Source organism: Petromyzon marinus, chromosome 19 (assembly GCF_048934315.1).
Source record: "Petromyzon marinus isolate PM22_M1 ecotype Great Lakes invasive population chromosome 19, UKy_Petmar_22M1.pri1.0, whole genome shotgun sequence".
Lineage (NCBI taxonomy): Eukaryota > Metazoa > Chordata > Hyperoartia > Petromyzontiformes > Petromyzontidae > Petromyzon > Petromyzon marinus.
Genome location: NC_133685.1, coordinates 5,349,775 through 5,374,326, shown reverse-complemented (window position 1 = coordinate 5,374,326; position 24,552 = coordinate 5,349,775). Strand labels below are relative to the sequence as shown.

At 43.7% G+C, this 24,552-nt stretch overlaps 1 protein-coding gene across 6 annotated transcripts in view; it reads left to right on the top strand.

Moving 5' to 3' along the window:
• LOC116943909 (ubiquitin-conjugating enzyme E2 E2) overlaps positions 1-19,511 on the top strand; it is a 35,554-nt gene extending 16,043 nt beyond the window's left edge. For all 6 annotated transcript variants that reach the window (XM_076068093.1, XM_032957250.2, XM_032957252.2 and 3 more), the window contains 3 exons: positions 6,028-6,160; positions 8,322-8,469; positions 10,289-19,511. In XM_076068093.1, coding sequence (XP_075924208.1) covers positions 6,028-6,160; positions 8,322-8,469; positions 10,289-10,386 — 379 coding nt within the window. In that variant the 3' untranslated portion in view covers positions 10,387-19,511. The remainder of the gene's footprint in view (positions 1-6,027; positions 6,161-8,321; positions 8,470-10,288) is intronic.
• The last annotated feature ends 5,041 nt before the right edge of the window (positions 19,512-24,552 follow it).

Sequence of the window (24,552 nt, the reverse complement as noted above, 5' to 3'; positions counted from 1 at the left end):
TGCGTGGAGATCGTGGCCCCTGGGGGGGGGGGGGGGGAGGGGGCTTTCATCCGATCTGCCGTACGAGCCGTTGCCATCCTCCATTAATGTGCTCGTATGATTCCCGCGGGCCACAGCACTGGCCGCATTGTCCCGAGAGCCAAGAAAGAAATCCGCGGCAGCTCTTGAATTAATTTTCTGAAGACGACGAATAAACGAAACGCATCCTTGCAAAAATGCTACAAACAGGGGAACTATGTAAGAGTTGGATTGCTTCCGTGAAAATGTGCTCGGCGAACGATGACCAGCCTGTTGCATCTACATTTGAAGGAATTTTATTTTTTTATATTGGTTAAAAAAAAAAAAGCGAAGTTGGATGTTTACAGGCTCTGCTTATCCTCGTCTGCCAAAACTGGCCTTGAATGGGTGAACTCTTGTTCCGTGCTTCCCGCAGCACAAATTATGGTCGCAAAAGTGGCAGGCAGTTGAACACCAAGAAATCTGCACACGCTTCGAATGCGTAAAGCATGCATACGTCATGCACATCGATTCATTAACCTGAAGCCAAATGTAGCCTTTTGGCTCAATAATAACAATTAAATAACACGCTTGGGGGTGCTGCCATGGTGTAATGGTTAGCACACGGGACTTGCAAGTCTGTAAGTCGTCAGGTTCAGTGGAGCACGTTCCTTGAATCGCCCACCAGCCTCTGTCCACCCAGCAGCATGCAATAAATGGGTACACAGTTAATCAATAGATTGGCAGGTCACGTATGGTCGGGGGTAAAGTGTGGGTACTTCCGACTCTTCCCGGACGTCTGGTCGGCATGGAGGAGTAGGCCAAATACCTTTTAAGCAGGGGTATCGAGAGCCCCCTTCGAGTGTAGACCTTTGTGACACCAGTTGCATCAGAAAGCAGTTGCGGTGTGAGGTTGTATTTGCATATTCGGTCTCATTGGACAGGATATTTAACCGGTTATGTGCAGCATTATGAACATGGCATATGATGAATGGAGGACATTACTAAGTTGTTAGATTTGTGTGTTTGGCTCTCGGTATTGTACAATAGTTTGTAAGGAATATATATATATTACTCCAGGGGAGCGGTGTCACCTAGGCTGACACTGCTATATAAACCCGGGTAACTAAGTTTGATTCCTGGCCATGGCTAACAGTAGCACGTGATAACTGCTGATTCAGTCCTGGGCACCCCCCCCCCCCCCCCCCACCATTCCTTCACTTCCCAACACTGACAAGTGTGGTGAAGTATGGTCAAACATAATAAAGAGTTTTGCTTGAGAAAAACAAGAGGGCCATGTACAATGATTTCGCTCGACGAATGAAGCTATGTTTTGGAGAAAAATAACTGGAAAAGACAGCTAAGTAAATATACCAAGGTCAATTATTGAAGGGAGTCTAGGATCAAAATGATGAAGTTAAGAGGGCGAAAAAGTGATTGGGGTGCTTTTTATAAACTGAGTTTGATAATGAGAAGCGACGTGCCAGCGTACCTCAAGCAGAAGTATTCAACGAGTGCATATTTACTGCGATGACACATGGCTTTAATACATTGACAGTGGGGAAGCGAATGAAACAAAAGATGAAATGCATGCATCGAGAGGGGCATGCTTAGAATTACAATGTAAGACGCGAGAAGGAACACACGGACCGGAGGCCAAAAGCAAATGGGAAACATTCTTCCCATTGATGATGGCCGGCTGATGAAAAGTTGATGGACAGTGGATGAGACGGCACACACCATTAGAAAGGATGACGATGGCTGGGGTTAAACTAAAACTAAACTATATTTTACCAGGCAAGACCCACTGAGCCATGTAGCTCTTTTTCAGAAGCGACTTGACTATCACAATGATAGCCCAACGAAGTGGCTCATGTCGTGGACATTTATAGCAGCCAAATACTCTAAAACGGGTGACGTTGATTCTTAATGTGGAGGGAAAAACCGGAGGACCCGGAGAAAAATCCACGTGACGACGTGGAGAGAGAACATGCAAACTCCACGTATACAGGCATCTGGGTCTGGATCAAACCCACTACCTTTCTGTATACCAGGAAAGGTTGTTAACATCTCGCCGCCATGGCAGGTGACGGAATGGCAGCCAAAGAAGCTATTGGAGAGATGACAGCGTTCTTTGTTCAGAAGAGTCAGTAGGTTTGGGAAGGATGATTTGCCGGTGGATGAGACCTGATGGTGGATTGGCAGCCAATGGTGGGAACACATCCGAGGGGACATAGAATGGGAAATCGACTGGTCTTTCAGGAGTTCTATTGATTGTTGCATCGCAAAGGCCGTGTGGGGTATCAACAGCTTGTGGGGGAGGCCTCCCCCCCCCCAAGCAGTGGATAAAGCACGGCTGTTAATGATTATCACTAGTCTAGCAATTGTTACTAAAGTCGATGTGTCACATTTTTTTTACTTGAGCGGAGTGTAATGGACAGCAGAGGTAAAGGATTGCTGGGCTTGGCTGTTCAATCAGCTAGTACAATTAGACGCCCATTCATCTCGCAAGCACCTTTCATCATATGAGTGGAGATTACAGCATTGAACTGATGTCTGCACAAAGAGGCTTTCACCCTATGGGAAGTATTCTTGCTAAGAAAAACAATAATTTGCTGAGTTTGTGACATTTTCAGTCTTGACCTGGATTTCTCTGCCACCAAGATATCAATGCGCTCATTGTTATTTATGCTATATGGGTCATATTACCATACACTGATGACAATAAGAGGTTGTTTGAACACAATTCACCTTACTGGTGAGCGAGGATAGGTTCACACATCACTCATCACCAGTGTTGGTCGGGACTCAAACTCAGGCTGCTGGGTTCACAGTTCATCACCATATCTTCTTTATGCAATCCATGTTTTTTTTAAAAATATGAATTCCCAAGCCAAACTCAATTCATTTTTAAATCAAAACTGCCGTAAGGGAAATCCTCATCTTAAATGCAAAGCGTTGAAGGCCTTACACCCTTAAGTCCCTTTCTTGAACGCAAGCATAACCCTGGCAGTAATATCACAAGACACCAAAACGGATGACGGCTTCTTAAAATTACGGGCAGAAATGTGCAGAACCTGCACGGAAAATAAACCGGACCCTGCCAACGCTGTCACGGAGCGAGCACGGCACCCGGCGACTACCTCTGTGGGCTCTTGACTCGACGCCCACTCCCCTCAATCAGCAACTGGACAATGGACCTCCTCGTGCAGAGAGAGAGAGAGGGAGAACTGCACACGTCGCTGCACCTGGCCAGGAGTGCTTCATAGAGATGTGCGTTGTTGTGTGTGGGCGAGCTCGCTTTGGGGATGTCTGCGGTTCTCGTGTGTTGCCCATATGTTTCCTGTTTCCCGCCCAGCTCCTTTACGTCCAAAACACGAATGCGGGGCCGCTCTGTGGATGGGGCGCACATTTTAACAGCCCCGTGTCGATGAGGCGGGGTGGACAGACTAAAAATAACAGAGATTATTTTTACGCTTCGCAGCGGTGGGCCAGTGTGTCCAAGGATGTCGACAAAGCTTCAGATGGGAAAGCTCCATAGAACATCTGAAATGCAGACGCGTTTGATATGATTGATGCTTGGGCGACGTTGGTTTGAAGTCGCAATTAAGTAGGACATCATTCAGGTTCCAACGAAAATAACGTCCGGCGAGGCTGTTACTCGTTCGTAATGAGGTTGCGCAGATGCGTGCTCGTATGCGCGTGTCCATGGTGCGTGCGTGTATGTGCATTGGTCCCTTGAGCACAGCAGCACTGTATTCCAGTGCTGTGCATGAGGAGCTTAGATGTCTACCCTCACCGTATTGGTGTCGCAGAGTCTACACTTACTGGGGTCGAGCGTAGCACATGCGAGAGGCGGTGGTTGGCGTGAGACTTGGACGTCTGTTTGCTTTGAATAATACAAAATAATGAAGCAAAAAAATCGCCTGAACACGCTGAAGCACGTTGCGTTCACTCAGCCGTGTGGTTTTGTCATATTTTGCGGAGAAATCACACCCTTTGGAAGTTAATAACCGGGTTTTAAAAGGCACCGCACGGGTAGATTTATTGGCAAGGTGCCGCCAGCGCGTTTATTTCCTTATTTTTTAGGAAATGATCAGCAGAGACAATGAGTTGAAGCGAATAACAAAACAACGAGAATGTGCTTGGCAATTAAAATGAGACGTCGCTTAAAAACGGTAGACCCCCGCGAACCGCTTTTGTTAGCTTCTCATTGAATAGATATATAATAGATATATACGCAGTCGGATGCACGTGGCATTCGTCCAGCTTACGGTGGCTGTTGGGTGTCAAAATGGCCTTGACATCAATGCATAATAGTTCCCCTGTGTGTACTTGCGTGTTCTTGACCCTCTGGCTATGGAGCAGATGATGTGGGTGTTATATTACACATGGCCGTATAGCAGCAGGTGCCATGTCCCCGTCGCTGTACGCCAGAGTTATGGCATTGCCAGCACATAACTGCCGCCGTGTGAAAGGCGCAAGCGGTGCCCCACTTCTTGCGGGCGCGTTGGGCCAACGTAGACCGGCACGTCCGTGCGAATCGCACGTGCGCCTCTTCGTCGTTTGCAGATGTGATTTGTGACTTTGATCATTACCGGTGTATCGATAGTTCAATGTTAAAATCCAGTGTTATTGAGTGACTACTGCTGTGTGATGTCTTGGTGTGGTCTGGGACTGTTTTGTTGTTGTTGTTGTTTTTTGCTGCCTTGCCCAATCTTGATAAATCGGAATTGTTTCATTTAATAATTTATGAATAATTTTTTCATATTCTGTGACTCGCTTACCATTTTCTCTACTATCGTTTTTGGCTATCGCCTGATGATACTAATTGTAATTACTGGTGAAACGTCGTACTCAAATTGTAAATGTTTTGGGTTTACTTTCCAACCCACCGGTGTGCTGTACTCATAACGAATTGGCACGTTTTGTTTACGTGACAAACCTTACTAGTTGGCTGTGTCGGGTGGTGGCGGGTTTGCCGACATTCATATTTACGCGATCTAACCCAAAAATCTCTATTATGAAGAACCGTGCTGTTGTAACTTGCTGACCCTGCCCCTAATGAATATCTGTGAAAAAAGAGCTTCATGGCTCATCGGATTCCTCCTGCAGTCTAAAGAAAGATTAATGATGATTCTGTTTTGGAGAAAGCGGTCGTTGGTGTGGGTGGACGACCGCTGTGCGTCGTGACCTCATGGCTCGATGCACACAAATGGATAAGAGGTCTCAGAAGGTGCCGCCCCCGCCGCTGTGACGTGGCGCTTCAGTTTGCCTCGTACATCTTCACATGGCCCTTGTGTTTGGGGTACAAATGCACAACGTGTGCGCCAGCATTCACACTTGCCGCCCTAAATCAAGCTGTCCGCAGACTTAAGCAAGTGGTCGCAAGACGGCCCAGGTGGCCTGCCAAACAATACGGCATTTATCCGCAAATCCACTCACACAGGCACGTACATATGCACATAATAAAACACCTGCTATGCATAATGTAGTGTAACCTGCCCTCCACATTTGGAAACGTGTCTAGTATATTTGACCGCTATACATTTCTCCATAAGCCACTTCGTTGAGCTATAATTTGTGGCCAGGTCGCTTCTGAAAATGAACTAATTTCTGGTTGTAGTTTATTTATTTATAGTTATTTGCCTACCTTTCCTATACTCTGCACTCCTATAGTTTGTTGTATTGTTGTTATAACTTTATGACCTGCCCCTACTGCACATCTGTGAAAAAGAGCTTCATAGATCACTGGATTTCTCCAGGATAAATAAATACTCTGATTCCGACACCCAGCCTGGGTGGCTAAGCGATATTGAGTGGCCCGCAATCTGACTGTTGTGAGTTCAAATCCTTTTTGAGGGTTGATTCAGCCTATCATCCTACCAGGGTCGATACAATTAACTCAATGGAGTTAACAACTGTCAACTTATGTGAACGAAGCTTTGGTGCCTTGCGACTCTACGTTTATAGTGATCTTGTGGCAGAACATAGCACGCAAGCTTCAAATGGAACTTTCTTTTCTTGCAGTGCTGGCCCCAAGGGTGATAACATATACGAATGGAGGTCAACCATCCTGGGCCCTCCTGGCTCTGTGTATGAGGGCGGAGTGTTTTTCCTGGACATAACCTTCACTCCAGAATACCCCTTCAAACCACCCAAGGTGAGCTCTCGTTCTATGGACGTTGTGTTCATTGGGCGCATCCGCACCTGAGCCCCCATCCGTTATGTGAACAAATCGCCACTGGAGTCTGCCGTGAAACTCTATCGTCGTCGTCGCCTGCGAGGGCTTTGACCGCTTCTGGGTGAGTAGTTGCAGCACCGTGGTCACGTCTGGGTGTGGCTTAAAGTGTCTGGCCGCCCCTTAACAGCACTGTCCCACCCTCCCTTTTCTCGCTTAGCTCCACCCCCACCCACCTTTACGACCAATGATGCGTCCGCAAATGTCAACGTGATGGACTAAGTCGGTAGCAATCATATCTGAGCAGTTCGATCCTCGAAAGTGGAGTCTGCTTTAAGCAAGGGGGGCTGGTGCAGCTGCTTTTGACTTGCAACAAAGACGTCCACACATAAGCAACTCGGTTGCGTGCAACTGGGTTGTGCAACAGATTTCTGAGGTGGGGGTGCGCCCATAAGAACGGCATTCACCAGTAATGGCATAATACTGGGTGTGTTTTTATTTAAAAAAAAAACCGTAATGAAGTACAGTGCTATATACTTCTTGTTTGTTTTTGCAAAGCTCCTGATAATTTTACGAAGCTATTTTTAATTTCGGGAATGTGTTTTCTTACATGTTTCTTACATATATTGATAGCCTTGTGTGTTTAATACTGTGCCATGCTTGTTTGAGTAAGTGCCTGTGGTTTAGGCTTTTACTTAGAGGGTGGAGTAGTGGGTTAGCACATGGTGCTTGGCATCCGACAACCTGGGTTCAACTCCCAGCCACAGCTGACCGTAGTGGATAAATTTCGATTTAAAGCTTTCGTGACTGCAGGGATTCATATTCTTGGTTCTTTCGGTAAAGTTATTGTTTTATTATTATTTTATTATTTCTCTTCTACGTGACTTTACCGAAAGAACCAAGAATAAGTAGTGGATAACATCTGCACCAGTCCCAGACCTGTCGTAGATGGACTCGGCCTCAAATGAATAAGTGGTGTGGCGTGTACCACATCAGAACTTGGGAGGAAAATGTGGCTGAGCCTGGTGCTGGCTACACAATTCCCGGGTGCACCACGCCGACATAAATAAGTGTTTGCTGATGGCACTTGCCCCCACAATCTGTTAAGGCTAAGTGGGTAATCGTTGCCTCTGTATTATTCGGATGTATAATACCAGTGTCGATTGCTGCGCATTGTGACGTATCCAAAACTAAAGGGCCCCTGTCATTACTCCAGAGTACGCAGTCTAGCGATGTTAGATTCACATTGTGTGACATTCTGTGAAAGGCGAGCGCAGCCCTGCGGGCAGGCACACACATGTTTACGCATTGTACGTAAGACAGGGTGGGGATGAGGATGTTTTGGTTTCTCTTTCATCATTTTTTTAAAATATCCTCCAGCCTTTCAACTAAGACAGTAAGACTGCATGGTATATAACATTTTACCGAATTGAGACTCGGTGAGCAGAGGTCAGAGTTTTCCCGGAATAGTTCACATTGCAACACATCAGGAATGTAACGTCCACCCAGGAGATGGAGCGATGACAATAAATTAATGGGCAGGTGCTCCACAGATTGTGACTGCAGGATCATTAGAAGTGGCTGTGGCTTTGGGGAGGCCTTCATCTGGCAGGGGATTGACCATGGCTAAGTGATGATGAATACATCAATATTGCTAAGATGCATTGTTCATGAATGTGTTTTTGTTGTTGTTATAGTGGGAAAAATTAGCTATGATAGTGGTGTAGTCAGAGAGAGCATTTTGCCAGCAAATTACACAGTGACATTTTTGAACAGGTTAGTAGGCATGTAATAATGCATTGATTCATCAATTTAAATTGATTCCTAATCTCTGGATTCATCCGTTAAACTGCATGGGAGAATCGATCATTTGTGAAAACTAAATGCAAATTGAGCTAGAGCGGTGGCACAGTGGTTCACACACTATGCTATGAATCATGCCACCCGAGTAAGGATGAGTGGAGAAAACTCGTGGTTGACATTGCGGGTAATAGGATCCACAATGTTCATCCTGCTGTAGACAACAGGAGTTTCACCGTGTGTATTGTGAGCACGAGAATACATTTTTTATGGCTGAATCGACACATTCACATTCCTTATAAGCCAGGATTTCTGCTGATGGTGCCAAACAATTTTCCCTTAGGTGACCTTCCGCACTCGCATTTACCACTGCAACATCAACAGCCAGGGAGTCATCTGCCTGGACATTCTCAAGGATAACTGGAGCCCGGCACTCACCATCTCCAAAGTGCTCCTTTCCATCTGTTCCCTCCTCACCGATTGCAACCCTGGTGAGTGGAGCTTTCGCTGAGTTTGCATGTTGCATAAATGCGTAATATTCTACGTGGGTTCTCAAACCTGTGTGGAATCCTGAGTGTGGTCTTTCCCGGGTTTGGGCTGCCACTGTTAGGCGATTCTTCAACCACTGAAGATGCCCGCAGTCGTGCTTGGAGAAAGCCCGAGAGAAGATGTGCTCAATACGGCTAGCTGTGTACGGTGCGATGTTCAAGATGAATGCATAGATAATCAGAGTGAATATTTTTGTTTTCCTGGAGGAATCCGATGAGCCGCCGAAATTCTAGTTGTATATATTTGGATGCAATATATTTCCATGTGGTGAAAGCCACTTCGTTGAGCTGTCATTTCTGGACAGGTCGCACGACAGTTGCAGGTATCTCCCTAAACCAATAGCCAATTGAGAACCTATCCCTACGGTGAGACTGTGGTCACTAACCTCAAGCCACAGAGCGCACATTAACACCACTTGCCCTCTTTGATCATTCACCGGCAGCGCTTTGCATATTCACCAGGGTGCTCCTGAAGCCATCCGCTGGCTCACTAGCCCACCTCGACACAAATGTATAAACCTTTGCAGATCAATTCTCCGCACCGTAAGAAGTAGTAGATTTTTTTTTTATTCAACGCATATTGCCCTGTTTTGTGCATTCTGAGTTAGACTAACAACACCTGTAGAGCAGTTTTATGTTATGTTGTCTCTTTCCAGCAGGTTGTAGAAATTACTGAAGTTATTGTGACAGGCAGTATCTAACAGCAAGCTAAATGCCAGTTGTAATAAGGTGTGCTGTGTACAGGCATATGAGCGGGCCACTTCAAGCCAAGCAAGCTACTACCAGTAACTATCATGTGGCACCAGTGAAATGCAGTTTCCCTTTCTTTCCAGTGTCATCCTTATTATTGATAGCTGATGTTCATAACGGACACTTTCCATCTCCCGTGACCTTCAGCGTCTCTCAAGGAGAAGTCCTGTCCAACCAATCATATTGTCTCCCACCGTAATCTGTTTCCTCCTTCTTCCTCCTCCTCCTCTCTTCAAGTTTCCATTGCAGAATCATCTTCATCGCAGCCCCAGCTTAGGATGTGCCCCGCACATGCTAGCCCTGCCTTGCCAGCAGTATGAATAGGCATACCACAGTTAGTCGGTTTAACATGTAGGCTTTTGTGACCAATATCATCCGTAATATAGGTTTTTTGGGTTAGATCGCATAAATATAACCCAACCTGTAATGGATACCCATTGTAATTTATATGCGTTCATTAATCCCCCCCCCCTTCACACGTGAAGGGCTCACAAGTGACGTCATCACATCTATCCCTCTATTTAAGGAACGAAACAGGAGGATTTCTCCACAAATCTGGTTGTCGCCTGATGAAGCTAGCTGTAATTACTGGCGAAACATCGTACTCGGATTGTAAATGTAGTGGATTTGCTCTCCAACCCACCGGTATTCTGTACTAGTAATTAATTGGCATGTTCTGTTTTCGTGACAAACCTTAGTAATTGGCTGTGGCGGGTTTTACGACACATTTAGATTTACGCGATCTAACCAAAAAAAAACATGTATTATGCACAGTTAGTCGATTGCCGGCTGGGTCGCATGTGGTGGGAAGTAATGTGTGGCTTCTCCCGCCTCTTCCAAGACATCTCGCCAGTGTGGAAGAGTAGGCCAAATAACCTCTGGAGGTGTTCTCTAGTTCTCTCGAGCTCCCTCTGCCAGGAAGGGCTCCCCCCCTGCCCCGCCGCCATGTTTGCCGCATCAGAGAGTGCGTGATTTGCGCGCGTTTCTCTGTCACCGCTTTCGTTGGTCACAGCGGACCCGCTCGTGGGGAGCATCGCCACGCAGTACCTGACGAACAGGAGCGAGCACGACCGGACCGCGCGGCAGTGGACCAAGCGCTACGCAACGTAAACGGGCGAAGCACGACGCTGTCCCCTCGTGATGCTGCCCCCCCCCCCTCTCCAACCCTCACTTCTCCCCCCCTCCCCCTCCCTGCCCCGTGACCGAGCCGAGCCACAGGTCACGCAGCACGACAAACGCCCGCCTCTTACGCTACCCACCCCACCTGCTCCACTCCCCCCCTCCCCCCACCCCACCCACTCTTTCTGATTGGTTCAGATGGCAAGCGAACCCAATATCATCTGCTTTACGCCGGCTAGAGTAAATTTTCACCCACGTGTTGTTGTTGTCATCGGTCTCATTGTTTGGTCATTTTTGCAGCAATACGTGGAGGGGGAAATGGAAGATAAACGAATGATTACGTTAAATTTTCGATTTTTACGTAGTGTGAAAGTGATTTTATGATCTTGATTTAAAGCTTTCGTGACTGCATGGATTCATCTTCTTGGTTCTTTCGGTAAAGTCACGTAGAAGGGAAACAAAAAAAAACAATAAAATTCTCACGACGTTTCGACTTTTATGTTTTTCTTTTATTGTTTCCCTTCTACGTGACTTTACCGAAAGAACCAAGAAGATGATTTTATGATCGCTTCGTTTTGATTTGCTGCAAAATATTCACTGCTTTGCAGAAGATATGCATGTATCCATGGGTTTCCATCTAGTAATGAAATCTTCATACACAAGTGGAACAATGCATCTGTTCATCGATTAATTCTTGAGCTCGCGATACATGCATGAAATCACGTGTCGCAATGGATTTTTTTTCAATTTGTATAACGTTGTATGTGATTGGTTCACATTACCCCTGCAGTCACACTAGGAAGCAACTACCGTTCTCTCCGCAATGTTAAAATTACATAAATTCTTAAATGGAATCGTGACAATTCATTGAATCTCCAGAGGCGGGGGAGAGGGGTGAATTGTTCCACTCTACCATCTGTCGATCCGTTTGCCTGTACGATATTTGGGGTTGCATTTGAACTGCCGGTCAGAAAGTAACTTTGTGTTTTTTACAATCGTTTGCCATTTCACGAACGTGTTGTTTTATTTTGTTGAGCAATGGTGTGGTAAGATTGTAATGAACATTGCGTCACCTTTCTGTTATTGCAGAAAAGTTAATTGGGTAACCTTCTGATGAGTCACGCATCGGCTGATTTTGCTCATTTTTTGGGCACACGGAGGTGACGCTTTAAAAGCTTCGCACTGCGCGTAAAGGAAGCTTGTTTGTCATGTTGCGTAAGCAGTCATTCGTATGATATAGCCGTACAAAGCTGCTCATCGTGGCTTCTCTTGAATCTGTCGCTGCGATATCAGTTGAATAGAAATAAGAGTATAGACGCTGCTGAAGACTTGACTTGAAGGGTGGCACAATTTTTGCCAATGTTTGTTACATTAGTTTAAAATAAATTACTTGGCACCCGACCCCTCACGAGATAAGTTCAAGACTCCAACACAGAGCTCTGGTTGAAATTAAAATGATGCAAGTTCCTCGTAAACACGAGTTAGGAAAACAAGCAAATTGCCATTTGGCACGTTTCAGAGTAGCAGCAGCAGCAGTTTGACACTCTGCTTGTTTGGTTTGCAAATGTGAATGCTTTTATGCTGCTGATATTATAAAACTGCTTTTGGGAAGTTCCAGCGACGTTTTTCTTTCAAGGCTCACCTTTGTCACAACAGACTTGGCATATCCGCACTCTTGTGGTACAAAGGGCCTTTATGGAACATCCCTTGTTCTACTGCAACAAAATATCCACACATTAACGTGTGTTTTGGTATGTTGAATTGTGTTTCTTTGCTACCCTTTGTACAAGTCGATCTGTTTATAGGCACTCCGCTAAAATAACGGGGAGAAATTACAGAGGGAATTACATTTTATTTTAAGCCTCTACATGTCTGCCATCACTGTCAATAAACATTACATCTTTTGAAACTCGCCCAATATTTTTATTTTTAAAACCGAGCCTGCACAATATTTAATCAGCTCTTTAGGTGACAGCAAGAGCGTTATTAGAAATGAGTGGAGTGTCTGTAGATGGATCACCCTGCATGTTTTACATATGTACAGTGAGGGAAAAAAGTATTTGATCCCCTGCTGATTTTGTACGTCTGCCCACTGACAAAGAAATGATCAGTGTATAATTTTAATGGTAGGTTTATTTGAACAGTGAGAGACAGAATAACAACAACAAAATCCAGAAAAACGCATGTCAAAAATGTTATAAATTGATTTGCATTTTAATGAGGGAAATAAGTATTTGACCCCTCTGCAAAACATGACTTAGTACTTGGTGGCAAAAGCCTTGTTGGCAATCACAGAGGTCAGACGTTTCTTGTAGTTGGCCACCAGGTTTGCACACATCTCAGGAGGGATTTTGTCCCACTCCTCTTTGCAGATCTTTTCCAAGTCATTAAGGTTTCGAGGCTGATGTTTGGCAACTCGAACCTTCAGCTCCCTCCACAGAGTTTCTATGGGATTAAGGTCTGGAGACTGGCTTGGCCACTCCAGGACCTTAATGTGCTTCTTCTTGAGCCACTCATTTGTTGCCTTGGCCGTGTGTTTTGGGTCATTGTGATGCTGGAATACCCATCCATGACCCATTTTCAATGCCCTGGCTGAGGGAAGGAGGTTCTCACCCAAGATTTGACGGTACATGGCTCCGTCCATCGTTCCTTTGATGCGGTGAAGTTGTCTGGTCCCCTTAGCAGAAAAACACCCCCAAAGCATAATGTTTCCACCTCCATGTTTGACGGTGGGGATGGTGTTCTTGGGGTCATAGGCAGCATTCCTCCTCCTCCAAACACGGCGAGTTGAGTTGATGCCATAGAGCTCCATTTTGGTCTCATCTGACCACAACACTTTCACCCAGTTGTCCTCTGAATCATTCAGATGTTTATTGGCAAACTTCAGACGGGCATGTATATGTGCTTTCTTGAGCAGGGGGACCTTGCGGGCGCTGTAGGATTTCAGTCCTTCATGGCGTAGTGTGTTACCAATTGTTTTCTTGGTGACTATGGTCCCAGCTGCCTTGAGATCATTGACAAGATCTTCCCGTGTAGTTCTGGGCTGATTCCTCACCGTTCTCATGATCATTGCAACTCCACGAGGTGAGATCTTGCATGGAGCCCCAGGCCGAGGGAGATTGACAGTTCTTTTGTGGTTCTTCCATTTGCGAATATTTGCACAAACTGTTGTCACCTTCTCACCAAGCTGCTTGGCAATGGTCTTGTAGCCCATTCCAGCCTTGTGTAGGTCTACAGTCTTGTCCCTGACATCCTTGGAGAGCTTTTTGGTCTTGGCCATGGTGGAGAGTTTGGAATCTGATTGATTGCTTCTGTGGACAGGTGTCTTTTATACAGGTAACAAGCTGAGATGACGACCACTCCCTTTAAGAGTTTGCTCCTCATCTCAGCTCGTTACCTGTATAAAAGACACCTGGGAGCCAAAAATCTTTCTGATTGAGAGGGGGTCAAATACTTATTTCCCTCATTAAAATGCAAATCAATTTATAACATTTTTTACATGCGTTTTTCTGGATTTTTTTGGTTATTCTGTCTCTCACTTCAAATAAACCTACTATTGAAATTATAGACTGATCATTTATTTGTCAGTGGGCAAACGTACAAAATCAGCAGGGGATCAAATACTTTTTTTCCCTCACTGTACAACCAAAATACTTCGTTGGTTTGAATTGGTTTAATTATTTGGAGAATTTTGTCCAATTTAAAACTACACAGCTGCTGTCCGTGCAGATAATTTAGCCAAAATGCAGTGGGTCTGGAAAATTATAACATTACCATTAACACTAGAACGATATAAAGTACTGTATACATGTTTCTAAATGGTCTCTTCTGGATATTTTTTTTACAGTGTCCAGGAAAATTGTTCAGATTACAAAGTACAATAAAGGAAAAATGCTTACTGAGACATTTGTGAATATGCGTTTCAGGATTTGTACTCTGGAAAATAAAGTAGCAGTTTAAGTGTTAAGTTAAACTTGAACCGGTATATTAACAATGCATGATTTAAAGAAAGACACGTACAATTTATGCACCAACAGATTCAACTTCATGGTGGACAGCTACAATTTTCTACAGCATAACATAAGCTCTATAGCCTAGGGTTGGTTGATCTTTAGAACACAGTTAACGACTTGCTTCAATCACTTGCGTTTATTAAGTTAATCAACCCGCTTGTTATGTGGTGTCTTATCCTACACGATGAAAGATTTTAATACCATATAAGGGCAGCTTGTGATATGTAGTACATCTTAACCTAGACATATATATCTCATCCTGCAGTATTTGTTTTGCACATAGATGTGTTTTGTGTTAAACGCCTATAAATATTTGTTGTGTTCATAGTCATCGTCACCAGCCACGCTCAATCCACTGTTGGATGAAGGCCTTCCCCCAAGCCACGGTCATCATCTCTTCGTACAATCCTGAGATGTGGTAAAAAAAAGAAAAATTCAATCCAGCTCGCGTGCCCGAACTGATTTCATCTCCCCATCTTTCCCGGTGGATGCGTTCCCATGCCTTGGCTGCCACGAACCTTTAAGTATGGAAATAAAACACTTCAAAGTACTCTTAATTGTCGAATGAATTCCCAACTGCGCGATTGCCTTTGACGCTGTTCGCGAAGCAATCGAACAACGTCCAGTTCTCATGTGTAATGTTTTAAGTTGGTTTAATATATTCTAAAATGCCGTACGAAACATTATTGTGCAGTTTACGCTGTGCTAAAATGGATGCGTCACTTTCATGGCATATCGCAGTGACACGCAGTACCGATAATGCTGCATGTTCGCAAAATAAATCTTTTGTTGCGTCGTGGTCATGTGAAAATATTGGCGATGGATGATAGAGTGCTGTCTGCCTTGTGTTTAATTAAACTTCGTCGCTAGTTACGGATGTGACGTGCAACGTAACTTGAGATTCAATGTGGAACTCGAAGCCGCTGTTATGGCTTTGATGTAATACAAAGCAGACAACACTGTCTAAAAATAATAAAAACCCGCTCGCACTTCTGCGTGGAAAGGGATTTTTAATTTAGCCACAAACACGGTGGTGGTCACTTGTTGGTGTAAAAAAAAAACTTATGAAAGGACGTTGCTGCCATTGTGTATCAGGCTGACGGAGGCAACCTTTCGAGTTCAGTTGGCTATATTTGAAAATGCAATACACGAGACCCTGTTGCCCAAGAATCCTATCATCCGCAGGAGCTGTAGGGTCTGCGATGTCTACAATTATCCGCGACCCAATTCTTATTTACGATTATCTCCGCATGTTTTTCTTCCTTGGATAAGTAAAGTATTCCCTCATTATTCGTAATCTGTGGTTTTGTATATCCACGAATCGCGTCTGGAACGCAACACGGCTGCATCGACAGAGAGAGAATGTGATGCGGGAAAGTGATGAGATGAAGTGATGGGAGATAAAGTGATGAGAGATAAAGCGACGAGAGATAAAGTGATGAGATTATTTTCATGTATTTAATAGCTTTATTAATTTGCTATTCAAGAGCATCTCCAGAATGTATCCCTCGTCAATAACGAGAGAATACTAATAAAATGCGTCATAAGTTAGTACAATTAGTATCCATGCCATTCTTATAGCGCAAGGCTATCAGGAAGGATGGTACTTTTACAGACATCCTCTGCAGTCGTTTCACTGCAGGGCCGCTATGTTGCTATGTGCAATCCTAATTGAGTAATTTTCGGTGCAATTTTAAATATCTCTTTTTGAGCGACGTCACGGGATGATTAACGTCCGCTGCGAAGCAGACGGTGCACACATTTGACGGTTATTGCATCAGCGATATTAACCAGGGCAGCCTGCCAAATTTAAACTACTAACCTCTGCCCCAAAGTGGAGTCAATTCATGAACAACTCCGTGGACAATAGGATCTGCGACATTCGTTCCCCATCATTCCGTGGTTAAAGAGGAGGCAAATTTGCTCCTCTCCTTCCCACATTAACCAAGTGGTCCCCAGGATGTATTACCTAGGCATGTAACAACGGATATATTTATCGGTAAAAATCATCGATTCGATTCATGATACTTGCATCAAATAATGTGCATGTGCATGGATTATTTACAATGTATGCAAATTGTATGCTAATTTCGCATTTAGCCTCATGGTGTGGCGAAAACTGTAAACATTTGTTTTTATCAAGAAACAATGCAAATGAGGTGATAAAAATCTGACCAAAATATAATTCATTCTTGAATTGAATTGTGACCATGAATCGTGACAACTCAAAGAATCGCCGTGGGATGACTGGTTACATGCCTGGTAATTTTGTCATGCAAGAATACTTTTTGAAAGCGAAACTTTAAATAACAACCATTTGACTATGCTTCTGAACAGCCTAGCCCAGAGGTTGGAAACCTGCAGTTCCGAAGCCGCGCGTGCATTGATTGTGGCTCTTGAAATATCGTTTCTTTTTTTGCCAATTACTAAATCAAATGTCTCTTGTTATTTTTGTTGCCGACCCCCTGGGGACCGAACGGCATGAGGGCCATGCTGAGCCAGCCCGGCATGGCTCAGCCAGGTTGCGTTTCCATTGCACAAGCCGAGCCGCGCCAATGACGTCCACGCGTAGAACGAGTCGCGACGCACACAGATGGCGCAGTGATGTTGCGTTCTCAAATCGTGCCGACTCACGTTTTTCTCCACGCCATGCACACGTCACTAGCCCCGCTCTGCCTCCCACCCGCCCACCCGCCCCCGGCTGGCCCTGCTTGGCATTTGAGCTGGATTCAGATGGCACCGAGGATTAGGTTCCATCTCGGCATGGAGAATCGCCAGTGGGACATGACCAGCACGGTGAGGGTCCTGCATTGGCTCGGCACGGATGTGCCAATGGAAAAGCGGTATCTTGTTAATACGTGCTGACCTGTAAGCCTAGTTGCAAGTGTATTCTGAGCAGGTGGTTGTGTGAAAACAAAAAGATTTCCCCTGTGTGTGTGTTCCATCGTGGTAATAATTGACCCGCCACTTTTCATATGTACTCTACGTCATTGTAAAGACTCACACGGTTTGCGATGTGTTTAAGAGACCTGTATAGATTTAGTCAAATCTTACTCGCGCTTGCCTTGCTTGAGAAGAGAAAAGTGGTTTAACTTTAGGTACTTTAAATGTAAAACATGTTTAAGTAATAAACATGAGGAGGTGGTGGGGAAGGGCTACAGCCAGCTAGGTTTGTGCTTCTATAAGAGAAAAAAAGTTATATTTGTCTGTCATGATAAACGCGTAAATTCAGACTTCAAAGGCAGTTATTGAATGGTGTCATGAATTACAGATCGCAAGGCACATGCTGTGGAAACATTGTCGTGGTTGTTAAAGAGCTACGTTTGACAAGTATTCCACTTATATAAACATGTATACATTGCATAGCATTGCATCGCTGTTCGTTACTGCTGATTTTGATTTCGCATATCGCTGCGGCATGCTAATTAGATTTGTTTAACTTACAGAAAAATAACGTCTCGCTTGACATGCATTATACGCGCACACTTGGATGTTCTTTGTGTAATGAGATGTTGCTCGTCGATGCCTTTTCCCAAAATTAATTTCGGGTGGGGGAGCTGGAAGGGGAAATAATGATGAGAGGTCACGTTACCCCAACTGTCAACAAGACTTACTTTTTGCTTTAAAGCTTTCGTGACTGCAGGGATTCATATTCTTGGTTCTTTCGGTAAAGTCACGCTTACGGTGGCTTTCAGACCGCATCCATTATTTTCGTCTCCCCCCTCCTCTTTTCCGAACATAGATGGACTCGTCCATCTGAATAACTGCCAAATCGCTCTCCGTGGTGCTAACGTTAAAAAAACCACCACTTTTTTCAAAATTTCTTGCTGTGGTTTTCACACCTGATAATGATTGCTTGTGTTTCAGTCGAAGCGTCGTGAGAATTTTATTGTTTTATATTTTTATTATTTTATTGTTTCCCTTCTACGTGACTTTAGCGAAAGAACCAAGAATAAGACTTACTTTGTATTGGAAGGTCGTTCTTGCAGTCCTCACTTTACGGTGTCAGAGAATGCAGCAAAAAAAAAAGCCAACACATTTGTATTCACAATTATAAAGTGTTCATGAGCTTTACATTGGAACAACTTGCTTGCTGAATTCATTACAAAATAATAATTATCCAAGCTGAGGACCCTGCACAAAAATAGGCCCAATCAAAGGTATAATTGTGTGCGTAGTGTGAGCATTACAAATAACAATTGTCTTTTTGCTCTTTGATGTGTGATGTATTTCTCAAAAAAAATTCTGAGCATACAGGCCATGTGCTAATTTGATTGACGTTGCATAATTTAGGAACTATTATATATGATATTTAAAGACATTAAACTCAAATATAAGCATAATTCCTTTTTGTCTCCACATATATGTAACATGTTTTAGTACCAACAACATATTGTAGCATTTGTTTAAGCAAGCAAATTCTGGATAGGATTTCAACCTTTTGGGTGTCATCAACTCTCATCAATGAGATAGCGTGAGATTTGAAACCCAGATTTTAATATTTGAAATAACACAAATGCAACTGCACATACCCAGCACCTGTTGTGGAGGGCTATAAAACCTGGAATTGACGAGAACGTCGCAATCCTGAGCAGCACCCTAGTGACAAGTTTTGCGTGATCTTAAAGAAGAGTGCATTACATTGTTAAATGTCTGAAACCTTCATCTTGTAAGCATCCGTTTTCACTTTGTATCGTGCCCTAGTTTGCTGTATGAAAGCATTTCATATGGCTCGCGTCCAACATGGATACTGAAGACTGTTGGACAGATAAAAGGGGTGTTTATGTTTTGACGTTGTTTTTGAAACTGTGCGGAAATCTGTACATATTTTTCTTTCTCTTCTAGGAATGTCATATGAGCGTCATTTCGCCGGGCTTTAGTTGAATCGGAATTGTGTTTGAAATGAAACAATAATAAAAAGAGAGCAACAAAAAGTCTTTAGCGCTGAATATCTGTATTTCTGGCAGGAGTTCAAATCTATACCAAAAAAATCCCTATGCCTTCTATACAACAGTACCATAACTGTCATTTGCTTGTACATAAGGTAAATGTTGCATTAATAAAAGGATGTGTGTTGTGTTGTCATACACATGCGTTGGTCAATTGTTGAAGCGTTTATTTATTTGGTTTGTTTTGCATTTCCATTCTGCCAGCCGGGATTGGTCGAGACACCTCTGCCCTACATTTGCAATGAAAAGTCAAAATGTGGTCATTTGGAAATATGTTTTTTTTTGTTTAAAACAAGGGTGAAAAATCGCGTACGTGCGTGGATTCTTGTAACGCTTTCCAACATAGTGTGTCCCTCAGAAGTACATTGTATTTTTTAAACGTTACTACCTCCTGTGAAGTATGGGTCAGAACGCCTGGCCATTGACGAGGAAAATGGAACAAAACTTAAATTTTTATTTAAAGCTTTCGTGACTGCAGGGATTCATATTCTTGGTTCTTTCGGTAAAGTCACGTAGAAGCGTGGATTACACTCTTGCTTGGATTTACACTCGGGGGCATTAAGATGAGCAGCATAGACCAGGGAACAGATCCATGTTGATGTTAAGTGATGCTTTGGTGGTACACATATTTCCTTTTTTCATCGATATGAAACGACTCCTCTTATCTGCGGCGATGTGCTGGATGAGTGTCGTGGATCCGACTGTCCACAAGGTTATATATTCTTGGTTCTTTCGGTAAATAATAAAAATATAAAACAATAAAATTTCATTTTTTATATTTTTATTGTTTTATATTTTTATTATTTAAAATTTTATTGTTTTCTATTTTCATTATTTTATTGTTTCCCTTCTACGTGACTTTACCGAAAGAACCAAGAATATGAATCCCTGCAGTCACGAAAGCTTTAAATCAAAATGTCCACAAGGTTATCTGCATATCTATTTCACATACAGGGTGCTTAAATTTTTGTAAACACTTATATGGGACTATCGTTTTTAATGGAAAAAGAATGGATAATACTGTAACATGATAACAAATGTAATGTTAATAGCTTCAAAAGTCAAAGAGTCTCCATTTGTTCGCCATCATTGTCAACACGTGGCCTGGAATCTTCTCCAGGTGGTCTCCAGAGCCCGGAGGCAGCAGCACGTGTCACGTGGTGTTGTTGCAAATTCTCAGAAGTGTTACAAAAATTAAAAGCACCCTGTACAATGAACCGCAGATGAGAGGAAGAATAGGGGCATTGGTAATAGGATGTGTTGCACACTCGCAGATAATAAGCGAACGGTGGGTAATAGAGCCACGGATACAAATATTTCCACTGCATTGGTGTAAAAGGAAAGATGTAACGTTTACACCTGGTGGCTGATTAAAACAAAAACACGAACCATGGAGAGGTGTGACGACTATAATTTGCGAACAATTGATCAGTCAGCGAATGCTGATGGGGAATACGTGAAGCTGTCACCAGAATCAGAATCTTTATTTAGACTCGAGGAATCCGATGAGCTGTGAAGCTCTTTTTCACAGGCGTTCCAGCAAGGACCGGGTCAGCAAGTTACAACAGCAAACAATACAAAGAAAAACTGTCGGAGCGCAAAATAGAGAAAAGGGAAAGCATGTGACGATATATAAATAACCAATTCATACATTCATTGGTTCTTTAAGTCCCGTTTGATCAAGCTTGGGCAAGGAAGCAAAACCCCCAAAAAACAGTCCTGGACCACAACCAAGATAACGCAGCGGCAGACAGTCCGTCAATTAAATATCGGTACACAGGTAAGGATCGAAGTTACAAATCACATTTGCCAATGTGACTGTGTCAACACAGTTGCTCGACGCAGTTGCACCCAATGTCGGATTATCTTAGTAGCAAAAGTAGCTACATATGTTGCTACGGGCTCCGCACTTTGAAGGGCCCCGCGCTAAACGCTTTCAAGCTATCAATTCCGGTTCAGTGATTCTGCACTTGCTCTATTACTATAGTACTATACCGCCTTCAACGTTTATGAACGACTGAGTGTTTAAGGTTAGCGATTTGTCGTATTATCTGGCTGTATAGCAAAATGAAAAAAAATACAATTACTTTATTATGCAAGTTTAAAAATTTGTGTTTTAATAATTACGTTTTTTTATTATTATTTAGGGCCCCGCACGAGCTTAATTCGGCACTGGTTGCACCCATTACAAACGGGCAGTGTGTCCTTGTTGTTGAAGTGGAGCCATCACACTGCGAGCAATGGAAAAATGCCTCCAAACTGCCTGCCCCTCCCCGTGCCGTTCCACCACAGCCCCGAGGAAATATCGTCTCACGCCTGCGTGGATCAATCACGTGAATGTAGAAAAGGGCTACTGTTCATTTGTGACGTCTTTCTACAGTGGCCCTCGTTTAGCTTTAACAGGCATACAATTGATCGTGTCAAATCTGCTCCCCCCCCACTGGAATAACTTGATGGCCGTATAGGATGAGTGCGAGTTTGCATGTCGGCTGCCACCGATGAGACGTGCTGAGTGTGTAATTTGCCAATCCCGACCACATCTTATCAACGAACCACTTTGACGTCTGCATTTTAAAATAATAATAATGCCAATGCATTTGTCGTGGCTTTGTAACGATTGTTGGTCGAATCACAGTTAACTGCAGTATCTGCTGTCACTGCAAACCTGCACATTTCATATTCCACACAGCAAACTGATATTAACTTGAGCAGGTTAATAGCAGGTTTATCGCAGTTTTGCTATTAACCCATCCCTGCCAGGCCCTGGCAGATGTACGATTCTTCCCCCTTTTTCACAAATCAGACTTCCTCTTAGTGAACATGCAACGTTGGGCCAACGTCTACTGGGGCTCTTTTTTTTAGCACCTCCGATGGGCGCGGTTGGCCACGTACGGTGCGAAAGAAGTTCAACATACGCACGTGATTTTGCAAATAAGAAGAATACAACAGTAATACGTGATGCTCATCACGTGCACGGCTATTTGCAGATAACAGGAATTATGATGATGATAATGATGATGGGCGAGTGATGATGATAATCGCGATGATAAGCACCGTCCGTCACTGCCTTCATCGTCATTCGCTGCCTCTACAGTGTATGTTGAACTTCTTTCGCACCGTACGTAGTCAACCGTGCTAATCGGAGGATGCCGGAGGGGGCAAGGACTACAAACTAAACACTGCAGTCACCGCCGTACGATGATGGATTATAGACAGTGCCGGATTAAGCTAGTGCGGGGCCTGTAACATATGTTATAAAGGGGCCCTAAATAAAAACACACATAAATATTAAAACAAATTTTTAACTTTCATATTAACGGAATTGTATTTTTTCATTTGCTATACAGCCAGATAATACGACAAATCGCTAACCTGAAACACCCAGTCGTTCATAAAAGTTGAAGGTGGTATAGTACTATAGTAATAGAGCAAGTGCAGAATCAATGAACCGGAATTTAGAGATTGAAAGCATTTAGCGCGGGGCCCTTGAAAGTGCGGGCCCCGTAGCGACTACATATGTAGCTACTTTTGCTAATAGAATAATCCGACATTGATGATAGAGAGTGACGTGGAGGAAGGTTAATGGTTTGTAAATTGTCCAAATCGACCGGCTCCCCGGTCACTGTGGCCGCTGGGACAGGAACTGAAAACGATACACACGAGAGAGGTTGGCGACCATATATGCAGGAGCCAATGCACAGCAATTCATAACGGTGACCATTGAGTGCATTGAATTCGTTGCACTATTCTCACAGATGTCAACTATCTCGCCTGGTATACAGGATGGTTGTGGGTTCGATCCCGACCCTGATGCCCGCTGTATATTTGGAGTTTACGTGTCTCTTTCTCTCTCTCTCTCCCCGTTGTCGCGTGGATTTTTGTTTTTCCGGGTTCTCCGGGTTTTCCCCTCCACATTTCGAATTAACATCGCGCGTTTCAGACGGCCGCAGAAGCGCATCTGAAGTAAAAATAAAAAAATATAACCAGGGCGGCCTGTTGAATTAATACCGTGAACCTCTGCAACAAGTGGCATCTGCCAAACGATGGGACTCAAGGTGATGATACATTCATATATTGTATACCCTGTTACATTCAGATAAACTTTTTTCCCTTCTCATCAACAACAAAAACTCACCACATTCGTCAATAACAATGTGGCTTTAGAAAGAAAAATATATAACAGGCAACGTTTTGGGTAATGGCCCTACTTTCATAGCTCCCAAAATAAAATAAAAACTGATGAGGAAACTATATAAAAGTTAAATTTTTATCAGGTTCCATGCCGTAGAGTGCAGTCTCCAACTCTTAATCACTCTGTTTATGTGATATGAAGAAGAGCCATTGCCCGATACGTTGCATAACACTCCTCTACTTACGAACATTCGACTTACGAACTTTCAGAGATACCAACAAACCCGCCTTTATGTCCTGTTCGGACCGAGAGTCGTAAGTTCAACCGCCACGCAGTAGATGATGGCGGTGGTGGCATCTACATCTGCAGAACATGAAGAACCAGTGGCAACTACATCTACAGGATATTATACAACTTTTAAAGCCATTCCCTGTGTTTAGTGTACATGCCGCACAGCACATGTTTGAAATGGACCAGGAGGAAAGTTGGACTTACTAACAAATCAACTTACGAAGAGACCTCTGGAACCTGACTCATTCGTAATTAGAGGTTCTCCCTGTATATAGGAAGTCCTCGGGTTGCGGAAGAACCGACTTACGGAAATCAGACTTTACGGAAACACTCCGTAAAGACGGTTGCTTATGGTCTCAGCAAATAGCGATGAAAAAAGTATAGGCCTAACCTAATGCACACCAGACGAACATTCGGAAGTGACTGCTTTCTGTTTACAATGAATATAAAAATATTTCAGGTTGATCATAAACAATCGGTAACAGTATATGTTAGTTTAATTACGGGTAGTGTTAAGTCGATATTTTGTGAATTAAAAGAATCATAGGAAGTGCAGAGCGTGTGTACAGCAATACGATACAGGTACAGTAGTTACAGAAACCGGACGGCAGCGTCTTACAACATTGAGAGAAAACTAACTCGTAATCGGGTAGGGCAGGTACAACTATAGGGTTTTTTCTTGCTTTTGGGGGGGAAATGGTTCAGTTTTCCAACAAAGGGAAAATTAGTTCTCGGGATCCTAAGGGGCCGTCCATAAATGACGTCACGCACC